At 30.6% G+C, this 22,551-nt stretch overlaps 3 protein-coding genes and 1 non-coding gene across 6 annotated transcripts in view; 2 read left to right on the top strand and 2 right to left on the bottom strand.

The window, feature by feature from the left end:
* LOC126844924 (E3 ubiquitin-protein ligase mib1) overlaps positions 1-720 on the bottom strand; it is a 66,004-nt gene extending 65,284 nt beyond the window's left edge. The window contains exon 1 of the mRNA XM_050583418.1: positions 212-720. Coding sequence (XP_050439375.1) covers positions 212-421 — 210 coding nt within the window. The 5' untranslated portion in view covers positions 422-720. The remainder of the gene's footprint in view (positions 1-211) is intronic.
* Positions 721-1,072: 352 nt separating this feature from the next.
* Positions 1,073-6,040, top strand: LOC126844925 (uncharacterized). 3 transcript variants are annotated; one of them, XM_050583421.1, is made up of 7 exons: positions 1,073-2,412; positions 2,522-2,972; positions 3,313-3,494; positions 3,575-3,595; positions 3,655-3,977; positions 4,050-4,232; positions 4,304-6,040. In XM_050583421.1, exons 1-7 carry the CDS (start codon positions 1,930-1,932, stop codon positions 4,815-4,817), a joined length of 2,157 nt encoding a protein of 718 aa, XP_050439378.1. In that variant the 5' UTR covers positions 1,073-1,929; the 3' UTR covers positions 4,818-6,040. The 3 variants fall into 3 exon arrangements, with proteins under 3 accessions (XP_050439378.1, XP_050439376.1, XP_050439379.1); XM_050583419.1 differs by having other exon boundaries at positions 1,076-2,412; positions 4,301-6,038; XM_050583422.1 differs by lacking the exon at positions 3,575-3,595 and having other exon boundaries at positions 1,078-2,412; positions 4,301-6,035.
* LOC126844926 (uncharacterized) lies at positions 6,001-9,603 on the bottom strand. The gene is made up of 5 exons (XM_050583423.1): positions 9,137-9,603; positions 8,477-9,060; positions 7,702-8,071; positions 7,423-7,638; positions 6,001-6,963 (listed from the first exon to the last, which is right to left on the bottom strand). The coding sequence occupies exons 1-5, from the start codon at positions 9,417-9,419 to the stop codon at positions 6,260-6,262; spliced, it is 2,157 nt and encodes a 718-aa protein (XP_050439380.1). The 5' UTR covers positions 9,420-9,603; the 3' UTR covers positions 6,001-6,259.
* A 12,335-nt stretch (positions 9,604-21,938) lies between these two features.
* Trnag-gcc (transfer RNA glycine (anticodon GCC)) lies at positions 21,939-22,009 on the top strand. The gene has a single exon. It is a non-coding gene; the product is annotated as a tRNA-Gly (tRNA).
* The last annotated feature ends 542 nt before the right edge of the window (positions 22,010-22,551 follow it).

The following is a 22,551-nucleotide window of genomic DNA, read 5'->3' as shown; positions in this document are numbered from 1 at the left end:
TATATATATATATAGAGAAAGTAAGTGGCCTAAAGGTTATAATACTTGATGTTAATTTCATTTTTGTTATACCGAGATTTTTCCCTTCTAACTTGATATTTTTCTTAAGATCAATAACATAAAAAAAAAAATTGAATTTCTTTGTAAACATAAAACTAGCGAGTTATTAAACACGGGAAAAAAATGTTTATCCTTAAAAAGTTTGAATTACCTGTTTACCCCATTTCCAGTCGGGGCCACGAATAACCCTAGACCCGACCTGCTGTTGCAACTCCTGCATCTGGAAACTGGTACTCGAACACCAGTTGCTCGGATTAGCACCGTTCTGTTGTACGGCGTTTACCGACGACGGTGTTCTCGACGCATCGCCGGTGCTTTGAACACTTGCGCTCGCTACCGCAGCGGCATCATTGTCTACCATATCTTTCCACAAACCGACGATCGTTTTGAAAATAATTTTGGAAATTTCGACAAAAACGGTTGACGACGGGTAACAAAGGACCACTGTGTATCGCGGTGTACCGGTTTAGATAGTCATAGCTCAGCGTAGCGGCAGGCTAATATTACGGTGCACCGAGTGAAATGGCGATCGCACGGTTCGAGGGGAGCTGACGGCGTTCTAATTGATTCAATTAACTAACTGTCTAATGTGTACGGTCAACAGTGGCCAGTGGGTGAAATATCGAATGTGAATGCCAATGAACGCCAATACGGATAGTGATAACGATACACAGTGTTGTTTGTTTTCGTTGGTTCGCACGGTCCGTTATCAGCAGCAGCAGCAACCGCGTATCGGCAACGGCGAATGATAAGCAGCGATAGTGACGGGAAAACAGCTGACTTCCGGGATCTCGGCGCTGGACAAAAAAAAATACCACAGGTATGCCGACGTCTGGGCCGAACGCCGCAAAATGGCCACCAGCGTCGGCGGGCGGCCGTGTATTCGTTACGGGAAAACGGCAGCGGCCATGTTGTCAGAATCGGTAACGCCAGTTGCCGACATACCTTTGTGCGCGCACAGTCGACGGTCGTGAATAACAATTTTTCCATTTGGTTAATAATACATTTTTTTTTTATCCTTCTTCACTTCCTACCCCAGCTGGCTGTGCGAATCACACTCGATGACGCGCGAAATCCCACAAAATTATACGTGTATATATTAGTAATAGATACACATAGGTATAATGTATGTAATAATATTTTATATTTAGCAGCAGCCATGCCGTAGAATATTATTGTGATGATACACCAGAGATAACGGCAATAAATAATAAGGCAAAATGCGAACGTCGAGTGATACGTTTACGACGTACATACATGACGACAAAAGAACTGTTCTGCCAGTCGAGTGTACGACAACACGATATTTATTAAATTCAATCCTCTCATATTGACGTATCGGTTGCTTAATGTTTATGTATTATAATTGTATAATTAATATTAATAATAATAGTTTTGTTATTCGTATTGTTATAATATTGTTTTCATATTGTTAATACTGGTAGCTAATATAGCGGTTCTCCGAAGCCATATTATTTATACCTATATATATATATTTTTTTGTAAATAATTGCATTCGTTTATGAGCAATTTAACTTAAATATAACCGATTCGTGTTATTTCCGACGTTATTGTGTTTTTGTTTTTTTTTTTATTGTTACCAGCCACACCTACCTAGTCGTTCTGTTGTGTCTTTTAATAACTATTGTGATAAAATTTGTAAGACTTACCACCGTGTGTCCTCGAATCTTATTACATTATTTTTAAACGGCTTTAGTTAACACTTGACAGCAGTGGAGTGTACCGCGAGCCACTATTAGGGTATGAAAGCAATTTTTATTGTTGTGACATTACATTTTTGGCTCGCTGTGACCATTTTTTTTGTAAATTGTTTAAACCGTCAATTCAACATTAAAACATCAAGTAAATATGGTGTACATGGGCAACAATGTGGTGGACAGAGGACATCATCATCGTCGCCACCACAAACATCATCATCATCATCACCATCATTTAAATGGTCGTAGTTACTATTGGAATGACAACGAAGTCACTGGTGATGAAATTGGAGCTGTCGACCCGTCGTTATTCCTGTTAAACACTAAGCCTGTACTGTTTTCGGCTAGCACTCCTCCAAAAAGTTTACCATCGGTGCTAGTCGACGCTTCACAACTGGTTACTGCTGATCTGTTGTTATCTGCTTCGTTAGATGATAATTATGTCAATGAAACGTTAATTACAGAAAAAACGATACCTTATGAAAAAACGTGCGGCAATAAAAAAGAAATAGTAAAGGATAATCTCATTCCGATAATATCGAAAGCGATTAGACTTTCCAACTCGTGTTGCTCAACTATGAAAAATCACGATGAACTTGGAGGACTATTTTACTTGAAGCCACTTGGAAATCAGGTGAGAAAGTTATAATTTGTGTATACGGTTTTTTGACAAATATATAAGCTATATGTCATTCACTTTATGTCACTTTATGTCATTCAAATATTTATGTCGTCATTTTTAGGTAGGTGGGCACACTCAATTGATGGTGCTATCCAGTAAAAAAAATAATAGTTGCGAACCAGTTTTGCCAGATTTTGACCTAGATGTTTGGCAAATGATAGTTTGTAAACCTTTGAACACAGCCGAATTAAGATTTTACCTCAAGTTAAAAGAACAGACCAGAATAAATGAGTCCATTAGAAGAATGTCTGCAACAAACATGTATGATAACACAAAGTCTCGTAAAATCCATACCTTGTCTGAGTTCGTACCACAGTTTGAGGGCGTAATGGTTTTACATAAAGACAGTATGGACACTCAGTCATCGGCTATTAGTAATAATGACCATACATTAACGGCAGAAATGCTGTACTGTCGCTTTTGTTCAGAAGATAAAAGTACTGGACCCGAAGAACTCAATTCTGAAGATGTTTTTAATTTTCCTGACTCTTCTACATCGCCGAATAAGCAATGTTAGTATATAATAAATAATTTTAATAGAAGATCATTTCAAAAACAAGACTTTAAATCGAAACTAACATTTTTGTTGTACTGTACCATAATAATAATATATTACACCATTATTGTCAGCTTATAAATGTATACTTAATAATAATTATAATTTTAAAGAAATCATAATTATTATTGTATAGTTTTTAAGTGATTTAACAAGACTATTAGCAACATAAACTGTAAAATCTCTATCGAGACTCTATTGTTGTCTATATGGCTTTACAAAATTGTGCGTGTTATAGTTAATAAATGTATTATTAAAAAAATTCTATTTTCATTTTGGTTATTTTTTATTTACAGTATTTTTGCTTTTGGAAAACTTGACTAGCAAACGTAGGTATAAATTACCTTGTGTTTTGGACTTGAAAATGGGTATACGTCAATATAGTGAATGCGCAACTATGCAGAAACGTTTAAGACAAACGCTTAAATGTCGTATGACTACCTCGGCTGCTTTGGGCGTTCGTTTGTGTGGAATGCAGGTGCGAAAAAAAAATTTGAGTACAACAATTTAAAAAAATTAACGCTGTACCGATTTACTTATAAATTTTTTCAATTCTAGATTGCAAGTGGGACAAACAATGTATGTGTGGGTCAAGTTTAGACAATAATGTGCATTTAAATCTTTTGTTACTGTTACAGATATACCAAGAGTCTAGTGATACTGTTTCTAGTAATTATAACTCGTACTCGTTAATGAAACGTGATAAATATTGGGGACGACAATTGGACGTTAAGGGATTCGAACGAGCCCTTAGGTTGTTTTTTTGCAAAAAGTCAGTTGCCCACGGAAACAAAGAAACCGAATTGGAAGAAAATGAATTTCCAGAATCGTTTGATTCTTATAGACTGGATGTCGTTAAAGGTGTTTTACGACGACTTCGTAATCTACGTACCGCTATTATAGAAAACACTGCTATCAATTCCAATCAGACTACCTCACAAGCTTTGCGTTTTTATTCATGGTTAGTAAATCAAATTTCATTAGTCTTACTGTTCAGTTATGTGTAACTTATTATATGTTGATTTTCTACTAGTTCTCTTTTAATCGTTTACGAAGGAGCGCCATTGTATTCGGATTCCATCAATGAATTTCAACAGCGTAAAAAAAATCATTCTCAAGTGCAAAGTAATTGCATCGATACGCCAAAATTTCATATTAATAAACAGACACGTGCTCATAAACAAAACTATTGCTCCGACTTGGATGGTTCACCCGAGTTAGTGTTTTAATCAATTGTATGTTAATGTTGGCTCAGTTTAATATACTTTAATTATTATTATTTAGCAGTGGACACAGTGGAAGCGTAGAAAGTAGTAATGACAAAACTTGTACCGCAGCGTGTGCCACAAATAGTTATTACGACAATAATAGTTTACTAGAAAAAAATCGCCGCATGTGTTCGTCGTCATCGTGTTACTGTTCTCCGGCTCCTAGTTACACACAAAACAGTTACATGTGGTCTGACGATTCTGATTCCGATGAAGATAACTATTCCAGCTACGGCTCTTCGTCGTCCGAAGATTCTGACAGTGACGACGATATTTCATCTTCCATCAATACTCCGTACGATGTTCGTATAATTGACTTTGCTAACGCTTCATTTCTTTCTGGACAAAACGAAAACGTTGAGTGTACGTGTTATAATGACGAAAAACATTCTGACAAACGTTTTGGCTTGTCTCAAAAGACAAACGTCCCCAATTCCTGTAGTCCGGATACTGGATTTCTACAGGGATTACGTACAGTTTGTCGCATTCTTAAACAAATATTAAGAGATTCTACAGAAAAAAATAACCAATGACCTAACGTTGAATTTAATTGTTGTTAAAATTCTATTCAACTGTGTTTAAAACGAAATTTTACAAGAAGTGTTTACCAGGTTAGCTCTTTATAAATAAAATGTTTTAATGCTTGTGACAATAAAATTATTAATTAGATTTTTATGGATTATATAATTTTTAATATGTTAAATGATTATTTTTTATTATTATTATTATTATTTTAAACTTGGAAGGATTTACTATTAAATTTATGTATCTTAAATTGACACATTATTACTTTATGTTCCTTCGGCTTAAATCAAACCATTATTGTAGTAAATAAAGGTAGTCAAGGGGAGGATTTAGCCCATTTTATACTTTGTGGTTAAAGTAGTGGTTAGTTAAAAAGTATCACTTACGAGGCAAACTTAATATTATAGTTTTACCAACCGTCCTACTCTACTTGATAGTCCATATATTTTCTACATATCATAGTTTTATGTATTTTTATTAATGAAATCAAAGGGCTTCCAAAAGATTGATCTAAAGTAAGGTTGTTAATTGAGCTAAAAGAAAAAAATATTGTTTTATTAAAACTAGGCAAAAAGGGATAGTTAGTTTTAAATCAATTTTGTTACCCCTACATGTCTCAGATAGGATTTTATTTTTTTTGTTATCAAGATAGCAAAATCACTAAGCGCTAATTAAAATATTACCTTTTATTAATGATTATTTGTTATAACCCGATCAAACTGTTATTTACAAAGTCATTGTTTTAATACGTTATTAATTATTTAAAGCAAATTATTAGATTTCTATCAAATTATTATGTGTTGGAATATTTTAATATTTATAACTCATCAAAATTAATTTTTCAAATTAAAATATTATTTTAAATACATTTTTAAGAAAAAATTATATTTTTAATTGTTTAAGATAAAGAAAGTGATTTTAGTTAAATAAAAAATGTGTTTATTATTTGTCATGAAATAATGTGTTTCAAAGTTATTTATTATTTGTTTAAAATTTCACTAACCACCAATGTGATGTTAGCCAAACACCTAAACGTATGGTGTATATATTTTTTTACTATAAATATTGTACAACTTACAGTTTACAGAATTTATTTTAATAGTTTCAATTATTTGTATTTCAATTGTACAATTATAAAATCTGCTACTACAATTTTAAAACATGATTTTATAAAAAATGATGTTAGTGTTTCACCTTGTTATCGGTTAAGATAAAGTCTTTGATGTCAATTACTATTTTAATAATCATCATGTGACTAGTGTATATTATAAAATATAGTGTACAATGAAAAAATACATAATAAAAATGGATTAAACGAGGAATATCGAAACTCACAAATGACAGTGTATTATTTTAAAACCTTCTTTATAGTATGCTTAAACATAATAATTATATAAATATAACGATCCCAACAATTTAACGTGTTATACATAATATAATAAGTTAAATCTTAAGATGATGGAAAAAACGAGTCAACAACTCTGTACGTAGTAGAACGTCGGACATCGGCGGAGTTCAAAAACCTGTCTGCGTTAATTCTTATAATGTTGGCTGCATCATCTATCCTAGCGTTTAGTTCGTCCAAACTGAAGTCATCATCTTCAGATATTAAGTCAAAGTTTGATAAAGGCGTACCACACTGTAGGCTGTCTGATTCGCTATCTTCATATTGTTCATACACAGAGCACACCGAAGCAGTCACCATAACATTTTGTTTATTAATTAAACCATTCTGTTCATCGTCAGGAGTATCGAAATCTAATAACAACGGCGTTTCCTTAGGTGCTACTTCTTTGTCGATGTACTCAACTTTTATAGTTAATACGTATTTCAATAAAGAAATGTCTTTTTCGTACGATTTATCTATGGAAGACATCAAAAACCGTATCAAATCATAATAGTACGACGACGATTTTTGACATTTTGTCGTTTGCTCATAATCACTAGAAAAGTAGTAATCCAATAATTCCTTTTTGTTGGAACTATCGCACTTCTCATTCATTTCTTTAAGTAATGCGTCGAAAAACTTAATGGAAATTATCGATCTTTTAATGTTATCCGTACTCGGACTTGAATGGATTTCTTTATTTTTGCTTTCTTTACATGCTTGATAAGCTTGAAGGACTACACTCTTTACTCTTGCCACATAAGACGCTGAAATATAATTTAAAGGACCAATATTAAATATACTGATAGAGTTTTGCTTTAAATATGTTTTTTTTTTATATAGAATTGGGCTTATTTAAACAATTTTTTACATAAATGAAGCCATAAGTAAAAATTACAATCATTTCAAGTTCTCAAAAGGTATTTTCAATCTGTTTTCCAAGTATGTCACCGTTTATTATAATATTATAATTTATATTATTATATCGAAAAATATATTATTTAATAATTAGGAATATATCTTTAAATTAGTTATTTATTTTGTTTGACTGCCTAATTATTTTAAATATAATGCAGTTTGCTTAAGCTTGAAATAATAAGTTGAAATGAAAGAAGAATTTTAAATACATTAATAAATAATAAATGCAATTAAAAAATTATTTAACAAAAATAAATATTTCTTATAATGACTTTGTTTGTTTTAAGATTTGCTCATCACATGCTTACCAAAATCAATCATGCTAGTGTCTAAACAGTCCAGGTCCAACATCATTTCAGAAAGGATCGAAGGGTTCTGCAGTAATTTTCTACTTAAAACCTTGACCATATATCTATTCATGCCACTGGTCATTGGTTTCTTATTGCGTGAAAGCGTTGTAGCTGAAGGAGGAAAACAAGTACTAACCGAAGCCAACAACACTCTTTGTTTTTTCTTTTGTGGTTCTACAAAAAATATTAACATGTAAAATTTATCTAGTTGAAAATAATCTATATAATAATACTCACCTATTGCTTGTGCAGCCTCTGGAGTTTTCTCTATTAATGTAACTCCGCTCTGCTCGACAGTGGATGTCTGTTTACAACTTACAACGGCGTGTAATAAAACCATTTGAGCACTCGTTTGTTGATGGTAATCATTTGTTTCAAAATCATTCTGTTCGGGAATCAAAAGTTCTACCTGAACATCACCAAATTCAGAATCGCAGTTTTCGTCGTTATTCTTACTATAACAAGGGTCGGAATTTTTTTCTGGTTGTGTCAATCGCTTATATTGAGCAAACGCATTCCGACAGTTGATAATGTGGTTTTGCTGAACTTGATTAAATTTCAATTGATGTTGCGGAATTCCCATTGTAGGATTACATAACTTAAAAAGCTGTGAAATAAAAAATAATTATAATTATTAGTAAGTAATAAAAAAATATCTGTAAAATAGAACCCGCGACAAATAAGGTGCATTTAAATAAAAATTATTAGTTATTATTTACGTCCTGAAATTGTAGCAATACAAATCTTATCTGATGTTTTACAAAAAACAAATATTAACTTTAAAAATAAACAAAAATTTAGGTAGCTTTGGACTTTATTATTAACTCAATTGTCACTGTAAATTACCAATGTACATGACTAAAAGTGATATTGTTAATAGTAACAGATTTTTAAAAAAAAATATTAAGTATTGATATGAAGAAACCAACATTTATCAGGTATTACATTTTCATAATTAAAAAACGTTATAATAAATGATCATTTTTTAGCGTGTAAACAATAATTTAGGTACCTGATACTGCCAAAAGCATGTGTACAAGTCATCTGCCAATCTTATCAAACAATCGTCATTATCCTTAGGATTCCATTCTAATAGAGATGGAAAGGCGTTGCATCCGTCTTCTTCGGAGTACATCATTTCAGTGATGTACTGTTGAAATGAACGATTCGTAGATATTGAGTTATATTGATTACCAATTTCATGTTCCGCTCTTCCTTTTTTAACTACAGACGTAGAATTAGTTACATTCTGATGTGGCGAACTATGTTTCGATTTTAGCGGTCGACAATTTAGTTTCAAATAAATTACATCTGGTGCTCTGTGCGGACGTGAGCATTGTGTGACGATTAACCATTCAGTATAATAACAATAATTATGACATGTCGAATCGATTGATGGTGATTGCTTTGAAGAGGAAGGATAACACTTAATTTGTTGTTCTCCGGAATAACACGGTATGGACATAACAAACCGGTCGAGGCAACTACGATTCTTTTGTTTGCTATCAGACTCGTCAATGCCTGTACCGAAATGATTTTTATATTGAGGCGATGAAAACTGAAACTGCGATAGCAACACATTCTTATTCAATGTCCCTAAACGGAAAAAAATAAAAACATGTTTTACAATTTGTTCTCCTTAAAATCTGCTTTTATACTTCCTCACACCTACCTATTTTATGGGCGGCCAATTTCTGCACGGCGGCAGAGAGTTGTGGACAAAACTGTTGTACGACAGCATCGATATAGAGGCGGTATTCGTCGTCTTCCTCCAAATCTTCCTCGTTATTACTTGAACCGGCATTGGCCGATGCCTGATCAGTGCATCCGGTAATGTCCATCGGTGCACAGTCTCTTTGAACACCACGGTCGCTAATCGACAAGGGTACCATACTCCGGGAAGAACTGGCCACTGAATCGGATACTTTGCTGGACGAACTGTTCACTACGACCATGGCCTATACGATTAAATTGTTGTGCACTAAGTAAACTCTAGTTGTAAAGAGAGTATAGAAACTAACATTAATGCTGAGATTCAATAATATTGCAATTTGCGCGTCTATAGTGTTAATAGATGAGTCATTAGTATATTATATATTAATTAGTATAGTGTTTACATTGGAAATATTTCATTTCGTTGTTATCTCAAACGGCTGAATTGCATCGAACGTTATCGTTCTGATATAAACCACCGAGCAGTTTAAATCAGAGGGGAAACTTAGTGTAAACAATGATTTTCGGATGGAAGCCGCCATCTTCTTGTTTATCCCAAAATTATATCTACATCCAACTAATGTATAGATAATATAACATTATATTGATTAATAAATGAGAAGATGGCGGCCAAGTTTTTTTAGTGATAAGTATACCCTCCGTGTTGAATTTTCAGAGTGTCCACTCTTGTTTGTTATTTTACCTCCACCGCCGGTGACGGTAAGATAAGATAAAAATGTTTTCTGTAGGTTTTTTGATTTCTTCAATCCTTTTTGACAATACATTTTTAGATCTAGTATATTAATTTTTTTTTTTTTGGGGGGGGGGGTTTCTGTCATTAAGACCATACCGTCAAACAAATCCATCCATCCCTCTCTTCTGTTGCTACCATCCATTGTATATCTGATTAAATCCTTTCCACGTCCCCTTTACACAGTCTTCCCAACGCAGTATATTAATTTACATAATTATAAGATCTTATTTTATACTTTTCATAGCTTAATTAACTTTTTAATCATACAATTTGTCACACGAGGAATAATTGATCTTGGTAATAATATCTCTTGATGAAATTCTAATTTTACCAGTAAAACTACTCAAGTGGGAGTAACAGCAATTTATGTAAATAGTATAAACCCCACTCAAGTTTTAATAATGAAATTAATTCTGTTTTTATAAATAATTGTGGCCTGTAACCATATTAGTCGATAATGCACAAGTTCATGTATCTTGAGGATTTTGTTTCTGCTAAAAGTCTTATAGCAAACTGTACATTTGAAAGGCTTCCAGTCGGTATGTATGCGCTCTTATCTTACCAAATCAAATCTGCCTGAAAAAAATCTCAGACAGACGTCACAACGAATGTGGCTTTACATTATGACATTTTGGATTCAAGTACTTAAATGTAATCAAACCTTCAAAGTTCATTCTTGAACAACTGTATAAAGTCGACATACTAAAATTAGTTTCCAAGGCAAAAATGTTTTAAATCACTTATAAAGTTTTAAGCAACATACACAATACAAATTTGGAATTTTTCTGGCCAGTTCTGAACTCAAGAAAAATAACATGTTTTGAAATACATTTTAGAAAATGATTAAAACGTGCAGAATTGTTTTATTTAAATCTGGAGGTGGCTTAAAAATAAAGCCAGTTACGAAATATCCAAAATAAATGAGTGGGGTACTCGATTTTAACATTAATTAAAAGATCTTATGTGTTGAAAATCACAGAAGTTATTTAGTATAATTTTATATTTAAAAAAAGGCTTTGAAACGTTTAAGGCGTTTAGAATTATTCTTTAAAATTTACTTTTAAATTTGTTTGCAATAAAAAAAAAATTATGATTATTTAATAGGTTATGACATAAAATTATTAAAAATAAATATTATAAATTACAATTTTTTTTTATCTAAATATTAGTTATCGAACACCTAATTTGTATCAAAACAACAAAATATTTAGTTTTGTTTGACATCTTTTATGAGATTCAACTAGACAACATATCGTTAAAGTCTTGTAATTTTCCATTCGACCAATATTAATTACAGTTATAGAACTGCAAATTTGTAAATACCAAGATTTATTATCATATGTTTAGCAAATAATTTCACAATTTAAACAACAGCTATACTAGTCACAAACCTAAAAAATTATATTATATTATAAATATAATTAAAAAATGAAGGTGAACCATCAAACGAGTGTAAAAATGTTTATTTTATCAGTAAAAAAATATAAATAGTATAAGTTGAACGATGACAATAACTTGAATAATTATAATTAAACCAATTAATGTTAAGTATAGCACAAAAAAAAAAATAGTAATTAAATATTAAAAGTGAAAAAATTATCATTATAAGGTAGGTATTATTTATGTAACTTTGCTTGATGCGATATTAGAGAACATTTATGTTTATAGGTTTTTTTACATACAGCGCATACAAAGGGTTTTTCGCCTGTGTGTTATTTAGAAAATCACAGAAAGAATCCGATGTCATTATGAGATATTAGGGGAAAGTGAAGTGAAAGGATTTCATCTAATTATTGATCAAAATAGATACAGTAAATTTTAGTTAGTAGGTAATAATGACTAGTATAATAGTTCTTGTGAACTATACCCAAACCCCATTGTGTTGGTATAAATTTTCAAAAATGATTCACCTAATTAATATGAGTATAAAATATTCCTCAACTATATTGATTTTTTTCAGCTTTAATTGGTAGTGTCTGAGTATTCAAAGGCCAATTTTCTTCAATTTCTATTACAGACTCCAGCCATTCAATCCCAATCTCCAGTTATTCAATATATCGACTTCGTGTTTCACTATAGAACTGTTGAACGTGTTGTTAACACTAAAAACGATTCATACATCTAAGATATAGAGCCATAAAAACATAAATAAAAAAAATATATAATACTTGAATGAGTTTCCACCGATTGGGTTGTGGGATTCATTGTGCGCTGTCGAACTACTATTACGTGATTCTTCAAAGCAACGTGGCTTCATGTTTGCCGCTAAACATTTGCTAAGTTTGTTATTCAGTGGCATATTATGTTCTAGGAGTTTTTTTTAACATAAATTACTTGTTAAGTTTTATTGATACGAGAAACTAGACCTAGTCGAACAAATTTAGTCGAATTATTAAAATCCATAGAGTAACGCTTACTTTCGGTTGACAGGGCCTGATTCTCCCTGGAATTTAACAATGCTACTTTACTGCGTCTTTGGAAGTCGTATACCTATATTATCGTCAGCTAATTGCGGTTTACATTTCAAAAATTATCTTCAAGTAAGTATCATTTCTATATAATAAGTACGTGTAATGTATTAATTAACCACTAATAAATTATGTGATGTCGACTAATGATAATGCTTATGGTTTAATATTTAATCAATAATAATATCATTATATGAATTAGCTTAATCGAGTGGTTGTTCAACATAAATACTTAAAAATACACTAATTAAAACTAACCAAAACTATTGTAATCTGATCAAGTAAAACCAAGTTCAATCCTTTTTTTTTCGTTTCCTAGTTTTTAGTACGAATGTTTTAGAATTATTTTTTTTGTAATTTTATTAGATTTTTTTTTGTACAGCGATTGTATGTCCCGACAGGTTATTTGACTGAATTCAAACTGACAACTTAAACAAGTAATTATCTAACATTATATAAAATAAAATAACTTTGACACTGATAGATAGGTCTTTTTTTTTTGTATGGGATTACACATTACGGCTTACAATTTTTAATATTTATAATAACGCACTAAGATGGCGTTCTGGTTAGGCAAAACTGATACAAGAAGTTGTCAGTATCGGTATATATTACCTACTATAAAAAATACTGCTATACATAGTCACTAACTACTATAAAAAAAATGGATTATCGCATAATCACACACCAGTCACTTCAGTGAAAAAGAGTTCATTATTTTAAAAATTAAACACTATCTAATGTATAATATATAGTAAACATATTTAACTCTCCGAAGAGATTGTCATTAGTTACATTGTATAGGATCACAGGTAAACATAATATTTAATTGTTATATACATGTTTAATGAAAAACATGTGTAATTTATCATTTTAAAAAAACCTTCTTTTCTATGAAGATATAGAAAATAACTTTAAATAACCACTGAGGTAACTGGAGAACCAGGTTAAACCTACCTAACACCAAAGAAATACAAGATAAAAATACTACGGATTAAAAAATCAAAACATACATATCTTATAAATATCAGTATCATTTATAACCACCTCATAATTAATACACTTTTAGTTATACTTCAAAAAATAATTTTTTTAAGTGAATTTTTTTTTAACAAAAATGTTTTAATAAAAAACTATTGGATTAAAAAAAATTTGTATTAAATAATGGGGCTTTTGGAGAGAATGTATGAAAATTATACATTTACTGGTTAAAAATATTTTGAAGGATAATTACTATCCAAGTTCCCCTTTTAACAATCGGTGGGAGTCTAGACATAAATGAGAGCTTACTCAGTTCCATAGGGGCAAATATTGGGGGTGCTAATGAGTATAATTTGAGGGTTTAACATAATGCACTATTGGTATTAGCGTTTGATGTATTTAATTTAAAATATTGAAATAGTCGCCAGTTATTATTGCTAGGCACTTAATGTAGGGGGATTATAATTATCGAAGGAAACGGTATGTGAGCGTCAAAAAAATCAACTTTTTCAAATAGCCTTTAAATTACAATGACAATACAATACGATTATTGTTGGAGGTTCCTACTTTTACCGCTAGAGGCCACGCTGTGTACCATTCACTCTGAAATAACCTCTGCCCCTTATGGTACGTATTGCAATCTTCCCTTGGAAATTCCCGTTAAGGTCCAGTGCGGGCAGTTGAAAATGGGATGTATTCGGTGTTTCTGTATTCCACGAAAGTCTTTAAAGATAGAGGAATCCGTTTGCTATGTTCTACTCCAGTATATCTACCACGATATTATAACCAGGTCTAGTAACTCCATACACGGAAAAGCGTAGCTGTTTTTTTTTAATACGGCGGCCACCGGTGTACGTTGATCAGCCGAAACGTTTTATTTTGTGTGTAAAACACATGTTGGAAAAATACGACTGTGCTTTTCCGCGTAGGGCGTTACTAGACCTGGCATTCGACATCAGCCGTTTTTAGGCATAAATAGTCAGTACCGCGGTTAGCTAACCATAACCCCGGTCCACCATAACCGTGGTCACTACTATTAGAGCAGTACAATATTGTTGTTGTTTCCGTTGTACAAGCGTTGACCGGGGCAAAGAGCGATTACGGATGAGCAGAGCGGATGCTCCGGCGCACGGTAGATGGCGTATAGTTGCCATGGAAACGTGACCCGGTACCGATTTCCCTTACCTCCCCTTCTCGCTTGTATTTTTGTCCCAATATAAGAGAGGAGGTAGGCAAACGATCAATATTATCCAACCTATTGACGTATTCCATCCACAAGTCTTCGGATTCTCACACAAAAACGTGATTCCCAGCCATTCGACACAAAACGGAGTGATATAAATAGTGAATTCATTTACAATTACCTATTTAAATAAATAGTATGTGCATAATATAAAAATTAAAACAAATCTAAGCAATATACACTTACTACTACTATGTATTATTAAACAACATTTGTAGTAATTAATCCAATAAAAAATGTTATTGTTTTCTAAAATATAATTAATGATACAATATTTTATTTTAACCACCTCAAAAGCATATAAATCGTTGTGTAACATGATTTTTTTTCAAATAAAAAATATTCTTCCCTCTAGGTCATTTTAACTGCTAAAATAGTGGGCTAATGTAAAAATGTGTTGTAAATTTTAATTTAGCGGCCCTAAAACATATGAATCGTTACCATACGCCAAAGCACACAAATACATTATATTCTTGTTAAATCTAAACAACAATATTCTGCGTTAATATCATTATGCAACCGATTGCCACCGGAAACTGCAAACGTTTAATGTCGAATGACATGCCGGTCGGAATCATTGGGATACGTGGTATCAAAACGTCTTCTCCTTTGTACTTTTCTATAAGAATTATTACTTCAATGACGTTGTTCATCAGTTTGCGGTGAAGAAACTGATCTGGGAACTAGCCGGGTGCCAATACAAAGGCGTGGTTGGTTGATATTTTGCAACGTTATGATTATTCATCCGATTTTAAATTTGATATTGCGAGGCAACAATCCGGGAAATTCTAGCCAGTTTAAAAATTCGGTTAGATAGTGGACGACATGATTTTTGTAATTTTGAGCAATGTTTGGGAACACCTTTCTAATGAGGTCGCTCTTTGATTCGGTGGACTGACAAAAATCGATGGGCAATGTAATGCAGCCAGTCAAAATGTCAACGGAGATTTTTCCATTGCCAATGTCCAGCAATTGTTTTGAAAATACTTTCTCCACATTGGTCGTTCCATATTTATACTTAATTTGGGGTCCATTTCCCTGGCCCTCCCACTTTCGAATTTTGAACTTTTTTTTATGCCATTCGTTTGTGCAGAAATGTGCACCAAGTCCCGTCGTTTGTGCACAAGTATTTCTCGAGTTATCAAAAAACCAAAGAGGGAAGGAGTAATGTAACAGTAGTATTAAAGTACCTATATTATTATTGCTATTAATATCTTATATTTCATGCAAGAAAAATATTATTTATAAGACATTGACTAAATATTTGTATATAATAATTAATGTTAAATATATAAAAAAACGCACGTAGAAATAATATTATAAATTATATCATTTTAATTACTGTTGTAAAAATAAAAGTTCAAATTATACCCACTTGCAATAAATATAACCATAGGCGGACTTAGAAGTAAGCACAGGAAGCATTAGTCTTACCCCTTCCCGTACCATATATATTTTTTCTGTTAAGAAATGTTTTATTTCTATTTGGTGTTATAAAAACAAAATTAGTTTAATAATCGTCATCGTATCCCGCCTTCCGTTACTAACGACAATATTTATTAGAGAAAATACATTTTTTTAAAATAATTGTATAGAATATTGTGCTAGTCGCATAGATTTGACTAAAGCTAAATTTTTTTTGAAAATGAATACGTATTTTCATTACGGGAATAAATGTTGATTATTTTGGAAAACACAAGATTAAAAAAATAATAACATTATAATATTCAAAAAATAATAAGATTGCTATTACAAAGTGCACGTTTTTTTTTAAATTTTGACTGATCAGATTTAATTTTTTAAATAAATACTTATGGTAAAAAAAAACTCAATGTGTACTTACAAAGAAGTGAAAAATGCCAAATCATTAAAAAATTATGTACATAATAATATTCGGAAATTAAAGAAATACATTTTAAAAAATTATATCAAACTGGACACCGTCGACAATCCGCACTTAGTCCCTATACTCAGTTGTAACTAATATTCGGAATAAAAGTTAAACACTAAGGAAGTTGTATGCTTGTAGTAAAGATACAATATTTTAAACCCAAAATTTGTATAATTAATTAATATAAAATGTTTTTAAAAAAAACGTAGTTAATACCAACTTATTTTTATGAAAAAAAAAGTCAACTAAATAAATTATAATAAAAAAACTATAATTTTCGTTTTCGTTAAAATTTATTTTATTTTTATCCGTATTGCTGCAATTGGTCTAAGGGTAACCTAAATATGTCAACATCCGGCCATGAATAATTTTACCGTTTTATTATTATATATTCATTTAAAACATTTTGAACATATTATATCTAACTTATTTTTCATAACAATCCAGAGCTATTTTAATCGAATTATGTCCAACTCTGACTCTCATTTCATTTAAGAAAAAAATGCTTTTCATAAGCCGTTGTTGAACTTATAGAGTTGACATTATAAAAAAGTATTTAAGTAAAACTAAAAAAAAATTTTAAATTGCCAACCGGCTATTAAAAAATGCAAACTTGAAAAAAAAAATGTATGTGAATGTTACCTATTACTGTTATATATGTATATATGCATTTAAGTATATTTCTTAAGAGTGAGGAGGGGGGCATAAGTCGGCTTATCGGTATCATTTTCTAGTGATAAAATAAATTATATTTTTACAAACTTAATTGGGTAATTCAGCTAATACAGGTAAACCCACACATAAGGAAAACAAATACGATTACAATATTGGATTTCCTGTTCGTTATTATACCGTGATTGCATTTTTAATAGACACTTACTTGATCAAACCAAAAAAAAAAACTATTTTGAACTGGCGAACTAAATAGAAAATGTGAAAATAGAAATGTGATTCTCGAGGGCCAGTGTAATGGTTTCCAAACAGCCAACAACCTATTTACTTAGGAAATTATTTGCGGCGATACTATAGCGAGCGGGAAATATCGATTAAATATTATTAATACCGTCGACACTGAAGCACTGCATACCCGTGCGATTAATTTTGTAGTGATAAAAAAAATTATATTTTTACTTTACATACTGTTATAGCACAGGGGTGGTTACTAACCTTAATTTTGGGAGCCGAGAATTTATAAAGCTAATTCGAATCGAGCCACATTGTTAAGAGATGTTTGTAAAATGAAGAAATGAAAATTGATTAATTTTACTCTAAGCTTGGTTTCAAGAGCTGCATGCGGTTCGCGAGCCTCGTCGCGGCCACCTCTGCTATAGTATTATATTGTTTACCTGATTTTTGACATTTTCATGTCTTAGCTCTGGCACATAACCGAAAAAAGTGTTACCAAAATAGCGTAATTCATGGTACCTTTATCTAATAATCAGAATTCATATCTAGTTTCGAAAAAGTATTTTGCATGCTAAGTGCTGTTTAACTGTAGTGTAAGTCAAGCTATCTGGGCCAGTCAATAAAGGAAAAATAGCGGAAAAAATTTCTAACCAAAATTTTTTTTTTCAAGTTTTATTGATATATATACTTTAATATACTAAAAGTCCCCATCGATCGGACTGGAGCTTTTTTTTATAAGCTCCGGAAAGTTCAAAATTTTGAGCTTTTGTCAATAACTTAAAAAATATTATAAATCTTAAAAAAAGTTTCAAACAAAAAATGTTTATGACATAATTTTCCAATAAAAAGCTATCTTACACTTTTTTATTTAAACTAATAGTTTTACGAAAAAGTCAATATGAATTTCGGCATATTTAAAAAAAATTATTTTTTACGTCTTTTTTTCATAATAAACAATAGTTTTGTTTATTATACAATATACTTACATATTTTACATGCAATCAATTTGGATATTTTTTAAAAATATAGCTGTACAAAATACAGCTTTGTGTTAGGTACTACATTACTCGTTTACAGTGAACTCGATAAGCATACAATAGCATTGTTAGTTTTATACATTTATATTTTTTCCACTGAATATGACAATGAATTATTATTTAAAACAATGACGATTAATTTTTTATTTTTTTATTGAGATTCTGCATATATACAATATAACTTAAGAATAATTATATATTATTTCTTAAAATTATATCTGCTATATATTGGCGTTATTACTATATGATAGCAACCTTACACACTATCTGTCTTTTTATTTATAGGTTTTTTTTGTTTGAATATCCGAAAAATTGTCTGGTATTATATCAAAACAAAAAAGGCACTTGCTTATTAACTTGAGTTACTGGTATGATCGTACTTTATTTTTCGTGGGACTATGAGGCAATATCATATTAGAACCTGAAGTACTATCATTTTATAGGTCACTTTCAATGCTAGTTTTACGCGTGTACGATTTTCCAAATTCAATATGTACCATAACAACAGAAAAATGTATTGTATCAAATTTACTATCGTTACGTATTTAGCTAGCTTTCAATAATCTCGCTAAGGCTTTTTCTTTGACTTCAACGAAATCGCTTTCAGTTGAGTTGCATACAAAACATTTTATTACCGACATATTAAAAAAAAAAAATAACCTAATAATCACGTTCTAGTGGTTACATTACGAGTACAAGAGACAGTGTAATACTTTAGGTAGTAGTACAATGATTATGGCACGATATTATAAGTATTAAGGCTTTTACACATCGTTAATCAGCTAAAAATGTACAGAAATATCTATACAATACAAATAATATAAACTACAATTATTTGTCTAAAAGACTGGTTTGTTATCGGAAGGTGTACTAATGATTTCAAACTAATAGACAACATTAAAAAATAATACGTGATATGTAGCTCACGTTTTGTGTAATATTATTTACGATAAATAAAATTATTAATGTAAAAAGAAGTAAACAATTTTTTTTTTAAATATGCCGACGTTCATATTAATTTTTTCGTAAAACTATTGGTTTAAATAAAAAAGTGTAGAAGATTTTTTTAATAGAAAATTATGTCATAAACATTTTTTGTTTGAAACTTTTTTTCATATATTAAAATATTAATCATTTATTAAATAAAAAATTAATTTCAATACAAATTATTTGAAATTAATATTTATTTTTATGTTTTATTAATGCCCAATGTCTAAAATCACACCATATAAAAAAAATTAAAATAGTCAATATTAATAAGTGTCTTTTGTTTTGATAGCAACTTTTGAAACTTAAATAGTAACGTAGGTATATATTTTAAGAACTTTTTTAATTGAGAATAATGCACCTACTAAACATGTTGACTGGTCGATAACCAACTTCGGATAACTATTTTTAAAGTTAAAGAGTTTTAAAGTTAGGATGGGATGAGTGGTTCACAATAAAATAATCACTCTGTATAAACTGAAATTTTGTGACACTGAACAGTTATTGGCGTTGTAAAATTGCAAACTGTACAATCAGTGCTCGATTATGTTTATTTTTTAAATATCATCTTTTAATAGATGTTAATTTGTGGGGTAGTAAATATTATAGTAAAACAAATTGTTGATGTATTTAATTAAGATTATTAAGAAATTTGTGTATCTAATAATTGGATATTTTGGAAAACAAAAAATTATGAAATTATGAACTATATATAGGGTGTAATGTAAAGTTCTACAGAGCTTCAAATGAGATCTTAAGGATACTATGGGTACAATAAATGTTATTAATTTTTTTTAATTATTCTTTTTATTTAAAATAAAACTCTAAAATTAAAAAAATATCTTACGAAAAAATAATTCCAGATTTGAAATCGGGAGAAAAAATCGTGTTGAATTAATAAGCAACATGTTTTTTGGTATCTGGCCACACATACGTCCACAGGGTGGCCACCGGGCGGCCACTGAGTGGCCGACATGTGACTAAAACCAACGTATGGCATGCGACACATCATTTAATATAAAATAATTCCAATGACACATCTAAATTGAGAATAAAATTCTAACCCAAAATGAGTTTTTTAATTTAAAAAAAAATGAATACCATTTATTGTACCCATAGCATCCTTAAGGTCTCATTTGAAGCTCGATAGAATTTTACATTACACCTGGTATAGCTATATACATTTTCTTAAAAAACGTACCGATATTATTCATTTATATTCAATTCATTCATCATAAACAAATAAATCAAACAACCATCCAACGCCGCATAACCGTTGTCACATTGGGAAACACTATTAGATCAAAAATGCTAACGACTTTATTTTTTAAGTTTCCATCAGAAGCTGTAACTTTAGAATATATAATATAATAATAAATACTGTATTTTTTAACATTTTTAAGACGCAGCGATAGCGACTTTCGACTAAACATTATTATAATATATTGTGGTTTATACACCTTTTATGGTTTTATTATTGTTACTACTTTTGTCTCATTTAAATAATTGTATATTTAATTTATAGCACTGAAAACGCGTTTTAAGTTGTGTTTTTTATTGAAATAAGAAGAAAACATAATTTGATGTGATGGTTTGTATGCTTGTTCAAACAGTTACCTGTTACAAAAATAGTCATACTACACCAATGCACTAAATAAGAAATATATTCAAATCAAAAACATCATCTTTAAAGTCGACCTTTGTACATTATTTTAAGTCAGTAAAGTTCAAAGTAAGCAAAGAATTCAACTGTCTTATTTAACGGTATAGTTTGTCTTTAGTATTAAAGGTGTTTTTCTTTTGCACGTAAGCGAATTCCAGTTAAGAATTAAACAAAAAATATACATTCAAAAAATGATGTTCTTTTATGCTCGTTGAACTTATATACGGCAACATAGGCAGAGTTAGGAATTTTTTATTTAAATAACTTATTCGAATAATCTACCAAATCTAAGATGATTTCTTCGAATAATTGTTTTATTCGACCAAATCCAAGATGATATTTTATTCGAATAACAATATTATTTGACGGATATTCGAATAAGTTATTGGAATAAAAAAATTATTTAAATAAAAAATTATCTTAAAAATGCCAACTCTGAACATGGGCAAAGAAAAACTATAAAACATTAAAAAAAGTTATTTACAGTTACTTTTTTTTTTTATTATACTTCGTATAATTTACAGAGCTTAGGATTAAACATACATTACTAGTTAATCTGTTTAGAACGTCCAATGTTAAAAATCAAATTCCTGACCGATCAGTATTTTTCTAGAGTAGGCATTACAGATAATGTTCAAATTTAAATTCAAAATAAATACAAGCTAGTTTTAAAATATCAAAAATTATGCCAAGTTTAAGACACAAAACGTATCTTTTTCGGTTTTATTTACTTCGCGTCATACATACATAAATCATTATACATTAAAGTTTGTTGTAATTATTGTCCAACTAGCCACCAAAATGTGATGAAATTCAGCCAAATCTGCACGAGCATCAGTGGTTCAGTGGTAGAATGCTCGCCTGCCACGCGGGCGGCCCGGGTTCGATTCCCGGCTGATGCATATTTTTAAAACAATTTATTAAAATACAATTTAAATTGCATGTGTTTTATATTAAAAAATATAATTGGTGATTAGTGAATGATCATTTTTTTTGGTCGTTTGATTAGCTTTAAGTATTAACTATTTAGTATATTATGCTTTTATTTTATTTTTATGTAACTGAATGTGGTGTGAAACACCTTTTATTTATTTATTTATTTTTTTTTAATCTATCTAGAAAAATGTAATAATTTTTTAAAATAAAAACCTACTGAAACGAATTACATAATATTGCATACGAGTCCGCAACCACGAGAGACATTTTATGTCCATGGTAGGATTTAAGGATATGTTGACTGATCAGCAAGTGGACCAAACCTATCCCCACCCCATCCCCATAAATGCTCACAAAGTTGGCAGCTCGTACTTCATTAAAAAAAATGAAAATGGAAAATGTGAGGCGATCTAGAATTGAAGAAGTTATCGTGGATATGGTAAATAGAATGTGTTTTTTGGCACCAATAAAAACCCCTATTCTTTTGGTAGTTGATCGATAGTTGACT

The sequence above is a fragment of the Adelges cooleyi genome, unplaced genomic scaffold (genome assembly GCF_023614345.1).
Source record: "Adelges cooleyi isolate 19-005CV unplaced genomic scaffold, UGA_ACOO_1.1 ACOO_flye_CR_arks_rails_tigmint_CR_PRNA_651, whole genome shotgun sequence".
Lineage (NCBI taxonomy): Eukaryota > Metazoa > Arthropoda > Insecta > Hemiptera > Adelgidae > Adelges > Adelges cooleyi.
Note: the sequence above shows the minus strand (reverse complement) of the source record. Positions and strands in the feature narration are given on the sequence as shown.